Source organism: Microtus oregoni, unplaced genomic scaffold, assembly GCF_018167655.1.
Source record: "Microtus oregoni isolate MIOR12 unplaced genomic scaffold, Mior012 000025F_ref0000491, whole genome shotgun sequence".
In the NCBI taxonomy this organism is placed as follows: domain Eukaryota; kingdom Metazoa; phylum Chordata; class Mammalia; order Rodentia; family Cricetidae; genus Microtus; species Microtus oregoni.
In genome coordinates this window covers 13,376,932-13,382,931 of record NW_024543084.1, presented here as the reverse complement: position 1 = coordinate 13,382,931, position 6,000 = coordinate 13,376,932, and the positions used below count along the sequence as shown (strand labels likewise).

General features: G+C 53.1%; 1 protein-coding gene across 1 annotated transcript in view; it reads right to left on the bottom strand.

Annotated features, from left to right (window-relative positions):
* Positions 1-2,286: 2,286 nt before the first annotated feature.
* The window catches only part of Med27 (mediator complex subunit 27), a 177,602-nt gene continuing 173,888 nt past the window's right edge, over positions 2,287-6,000 (bottom strand). Inside the window, exons 7-8 of the mRNA XM_041674846.1 lie at positions 4,140-4,217; positions 2,287-2,691 (exon numbers count right to left, since the gene is read on the bottom strand). Of these exons, the coding sequence (XP_041530780.1) occupies positions 2,557-2,691; positions 4,140-4,217 (213 nt within the window). The 3' untranslated portion in view covers positions 2,287-2,556. The remainder of the gene's footprint in view (positions 2,692-4,139; positions 4,218-6,000) is intronic.

Sequence of the window (6,000 nt, the reverse complement as noted above, 5' to 3'; positions counted from 1 at the left end):
TGAGACACTCTCAGAGATGAGAGCAGCTTACAGGTCCAACTCTGTAGTCCCCTCTCCTTCTTCCTTAATTAGGGGATGTCAAAAAAAATACAGAAAATCAGATGCACGATGGTTTAGTAGGTAATGGCACCTGCTCCCAAGCCAGACAACTGGAGTTCGTTTCCCAGAACTCACACAATAGGAGAGAACTGATTGATTACTACGAGCTTCCAACCTCATTTGTGCAGTAGCACGTGTATCCTATGCACACGTGTACACCCTACACACATATGCACACATGCACACACACTAAATGAGCAAGTGTAAAGAAAGGAGAAAAGAAGCACATCAGAATAGCAGGTATGACTCTACAGTCCAGTCTCCATCATGGGCGCCTCACAGACGACATGTTTGGTTGGCAAGGCTTCCTTCTTTCACACTGGATTACCAACCTTGCATGTCTAACTAGCACAGAGGAAGCCACTTAACCACTGTCACACAACTAGCGAAGGCTGAAGCACAGGTCCAGGGCCACCTGTCCTTTATCCGTCATCTGCTCACCCTGTGCTATTGTTTGTGGAAGGCTTCTCTTTGATGGCCACTTCTCCATCTCCACAAACCTGGTCAGACTATGATCCGTGGAAGCAGGACACAGCTATCTGTCCTGACGAAGGTGTTTCTGAGGGTGACAGGGGACGCGCTTGCTCTGAGTGGGAGCAGCAGCTCGCCTGAGGCTGGACAGGGGGTCTGCGTGTGAAGTCACTGATGCAAACAGGCTGCAGCGGGTTGGGGCGCTACAGAACGGATGGGGACGGCTTCTCACAACACGCCTCGCCCTCACTGAAATCTCGCCGGTCCTCTGGGACGTTTCTGCATTTGCACATCTCGGGAGGTGCTGTCTGCCAGCTGGCAGGCACGAGGCACTCATCACTCTGCACATGCCCCAACTTGGTCATAGCCAGGGTACCGCCACTGTCACACGAGCAGCGCACACCTCGGCACAGCGCTGGGGCCACTGTCTTTGGAAAAGTTTGCAGTACTGTGGGGGAATCTCGGTGCTAACCCAGTGTTGTTCACTTTCTTTAAAGAAATGAACAAGGGTCTTAGGAGACAAAGTAGAAGAAATGGCATCTTTGATCTTGATGAACTATGGCATGGAATGCCAATGAGCTCTCTGGCACACCCTGATTGACAAGCATACCTCTCAAACGGGCAGTAAAGGGAGCAGTGTTTCCCAGAGTAGAGGGCCTCTGAGGCCCATGTCACTGTTACTGGGGTGGCTGGAGAGTGGATCACTGCTCACTCTGGAATGCCCCTTCCAGAGCCAGTTCAGTTCCCAGTAGCTCACAACTCTGTAATTCCAGTCCCAAGGTGCATGTGGCATATAGATATACATTCAGGCAAATCGCACGCATGCACGCACGCACGCACGCACGCACGCACGCATGCATACGTGAAACAAAAGCACCTAAAAAAAATCCTGTCTTGGTTCATCCCAATCCCATGGAGAGGTGGGAGGCACTGGGTGGTCGTGGACCACTCTACTGTAAAGAAAGCAGTGGTTTTTTGTTTGGTGTGGTGGTACACGCCTGTGAACCTAGCATCTGGGCAAAGCTGCTTAAGTTTAAAGCCAGCCTGGGCTTCCTAGCAAGACATCATTGCCTCAAAACAAAACAACCCCAAAAAACAGAAGGGAAGGAAGGCTGGAAAGGAAAGGACCCAGAGAGAGAGGAAAGAAGAGACAGACAGAAGGAGGGAGAGGGAGGGAGGGAAAAAGGGAGGGAGAGAAAGGAAGGGAGTGGATTTCCTGTAGGCTGGGCAAATCCCTCACAGGGAGGGCCTTTAGCCTTTCACAAAGTGGGTGTGGCTCTGTTAGGACTCCAGGCTGCACAGGGCCAACCAGCCTGCTGACCCTGACTGCACTAGCAGGGCGTCTAGCTGCCACCTGGGAAGGCCTGCTCTAGGTACCTGTGGTGCTGGCTCAATAGAGCCACCTGCAGCTCTTGCCTCAGAAGAAGCTGTGGAGGCAGACTTACAAAGAATTCTATTTTTATTTATTATCTTCTTCTCCCCCCCTTTAGAGACAGGCCTAGACTGGCCTATAACTCCCCTTGTAGCAGAAGACAATATTAAACTCCTGATCCCCCTGTGGTGCTAGAGACTAATGAGGGCTGTGGTTGCTACAGAAGCAACCCTCGGAACTCCAGCCCAGTCCAAGGACTCTGCCGCAAGCGCAAACTCCTTAGGCTAAACTGAATCTGGAAGAAAGTCAGACATCGCACAAGAAGCAAGAGACGGTGCCTTAGCCAGAGTACAAAAGGTTTACTGTTTACAAAAATAAGTTACAACAACAAGCAGACAAACCTCAACCCAAGAATAAAGAGCTCAGTCCAGTAATAGCTCATGGAACAACAGACCATGGGGCTGACTCACAGGGAAGCCAGCACACGCCCTGCTGATGAGTGACAGCCAGTTCTGCCAGCAGACAGGCCCAGGGAGAACTGTGTGATAAATGGATCAGGCTGGTCTGCGAAGGTGCTGGAGCCACGGGCTGGGCAGCAGCTGGGCTGGCTGGGGTCACTGCCGGCAGGTGTCATGGAAGGCTTCCAGGGTTCGAAAGTCCCTCCATGTTGGGGGAAGGCCATCTTGCAGAAACTTACCACAGCGCTGACATGGGGCCTGGAACAGCTTTATGTAGCTTCTCAACCAGGTCTGAAAAGTAGACAGACAGGAGAGAAAATGTCTGGGGACTCTACTCTCCTCAGCTGCCCTTGCTGTAAGCCCAGCAGCCCAAGGATGGGCTTCAGCAGGCTTTGATGCTGGCAGACACCTGTGGTCCCAATAAAAAGCTGTCTAACTCACAACCTATCTCCCCGTTGACTTGGTTTTGATGTCTCCTGTTCTTCTGGAGATATTAACACAGAAACCCCTACTTCCAGAGCTGGACCGTTCCCCAAGGCTATCTGGTACCCTGCCGAATTTCTTCTTTCTGCAGCTCTGAGCAGCAGGCACGGGCACAGCTGAGGAGGTGCTGCGAGATTCTGTGCCAGGGCCATGTGCTCTGGGCTAATCTCATTTCAGAGGTTGTTCCTCTCTGTCACGGTGGGGCCTAACACAGCTGGGGCAGCCCCAGTGTCACCAAGTAACACAATAAGTGACAGCCACCCACCCTTGAGGTTGAGAGCCGAGGGCTCCCAGGCATCATGCATAAGGATGAGGCTCAGGTAACTCAATTCTCCACCTCAAGGAGACTCACGGGCACAAGGGCCCAGCAAGCAGCCCCACTGCCACAGGCAAGCAGCCCTGAGAGCCAGGCAAGCCACATAAGTCAGTCCTGACCGTGTCAGCGGGAGGACACTGCTCTCTGAAGGTGTTGACACAGGCAGCTCCCGAGGGCCGCTTTGGCCCTTCCATAGGCGGGGTGTGCGGTTTGGAAATAAAAATGGGAAGGTGATAGGATGGTCTTGTTCATTTCTGAATTCCCCACGCCAGTCAAGAGCACAGGGAAACTTGGTGTCATACACGTCAGGTAGCCAGTCTGTAGCCCACTGAAGACTGTCCCTTGTTCACTTCTCAGCACGGGGACGGATTCTCTGGGCCTTTGTGGCTGAACACCCAGCATCACCCTCCCAACACCATGCACTCGGTTCTCCGGCCAGGCATAGGCCTCGTGAGAAGCGAGCACCATTCTCTCTAAGACGCTGAGCTCCTGAGCTTGGGTGACAGTGAGCTGCCAGGCAACACCCTCATGCCACCGCTGCTCAGACCAGCAGGCAGGAAGCCCTGCAGCCAGAGCAGTGGAACAGAAGTAGTTCCCTGCGCAGGCAAGGACAATGGCTAGTGGCTCCCAGGGACGCTGTCCTACGGGATGGTCCTGACAGGTCCGGCTGCAGAAGACCTGCTTGCCTGCTGCTCAGCGCTCACTCTCACCCTGACCTCCAGGTCTGAGAACAGCAGGAAGACAGGTTTGCCCAGCTACTGCTCCACACTTAGAGCCGGCCATAGGGTGGTGGGTTAGGAGTGGGAGAGAATAGCTACTTGTCAGTGCCGGAAACTTCCGGAAGGCCACGTCTGTGGGCACTGCTTGTTCAGCTCTGATTACCTGGGGCTGGCTCATCAGACCTCTCCCTAGCTGAAGGCTTGACCCCGAAGTCACTTACCATGAAGGACCTGACCACAACATCTGGCATCTGGGGTAGTTGATAGTGGAGCAGGGCAGTGGTAGCGTGGTCTGTCACCTGGGGAACAAAGGGCAGTAACCATTAGTCAGAAGTTGCTAGCTTCAGAAGCAACAGCCTTGCTTTGGATCGCCTGCACCCCTCTCAAATAGGAAAGTTAGTGGAGTTGCGAGAGGGAGGAGGCATAGCAGACAAGAGGACAGAGGCCTGGAGACAAGTAGAGTGTGGAACATTCTGGCAACTGAAAATCTGGACAGGAAGGAGCATGGGAGAGGATGGAACTCAAGGTAGGTGGGGAGGGGGACAGGGTGTGATACTTAGTCCAAAAGTGACAGACAGCAAGGGTGCAATGATCTCACCCCGTTTCCATGCTCCTCCGCCAGCCCTCCCACCCTGCCAACTCTCCTGTGGGTCTGCCTCTATCTAGCTCTTTGAAGGGTCCATGTTCAGCATCTTTGTGGGCACACCCCAGGCTCCTAACTTCTCAGAAAAGGTGGTAGCAAGGCCTGGGGCCAGATAGCCTGAGGTTCTTAGGAGGCCGTGACATAGGCACTGTCTTCTGGCCTTGATCCAGCCATACACCTTGGGCATCAGTATCTCATCTTTGAAACAAAGGGGCTGGCTGAGGACCCCCTGCAGGTCTGAACATCCCCAAATTAGGAGTTAACTAATTTGAGAGTTGTACTTAAATTATTGGTTTATTTGACCTCCCTCATTAGAGACTCTTTTACATTTAAATACATTTTCTTATTTATTTTGTGTGGTGCATGTGTGTATGAGATCATGTGCACAGAGTGAGGCCAGAGGACAGCATCCAGGCGTCAGTTCTTTCCTCCCACCATGTGGGTCCTGAAGATCAAACTCAAGTTGTCAGGCTTGGCAGCAGGTACCTTTACCTGCTGAGCCATCTTGCTGGTAGTGGAAATTCTTGTCATTACAAATATAGTTAAAAAATAAAAGAGAACATGCCAGATAAAATCATTGAGAACAAGAATCAACACGAGCCTAACACGCACAGACTTGTCGGTTCCAGCCTCAGCGGGACACCACGGCACACCAGTGGCCAGCAGGCTGAAGGCAACAGGGAAGCAAACTGGGGCAATCGGGAGGACAGGTCTAGCCCAGGGGGCAGAGTGGAATACCTGAAGTTGTATCACAGGTATGTGGGCCACTCTGCAGCCAGGCAAGCTGGCTCAGGCTCCCCAGCTTTCAGAGGGCAGTTTAGGCCCAGATGGATTTTAACCTGGTAGAGGAGGTTGTGGCATCATGCATCATGGGGGAGACAGGCTGATCAAGCTGTTCTCCAGGAAAGGACCCCTCCCCACCCTTAACGTGCTCCCTGCCCTGTGCTACCCTATCCCTGCAGCCTTCCTACACGCTCTGGGTTCACGCTGTGTCCCCAGGCCTAGAAGCACAAGGCATACAGCAGGTGCCCAATGCACATTTTAATTAAAGAGGGGAACCTGGAAATGCAGCTCCCGGACAGTCACTGCCCTCCCGCAGAGACATCCCTCCCGCAGAGACATCCACGGTGTCTGTGTTGCACAAGCCCGAGGAATTCTTTCCCCGGGTGACTTTCCCCGGTGCCAGGCCTGCTTTATTTTAAGCTTCCTGACAGACAGCTTTCTAAAACGAGCAGAGCTTTCTTCCCGGCAGTAGTAGAAACTGTGACATGACCGTGTGGCTGCTGGGAGACAAAGGGGCCGTCTTTCCTTAAGATGCCCACCCAAGCCCGGCTGTCCTCCAGTTCCAGGGATGACTACTCCCTCAGATGGGTGCTGGCCACAGCGTTGACCCTAGGAGGCTCTTGGGAGGGGTCGGACCCTTCTCTTCACCCGATGGG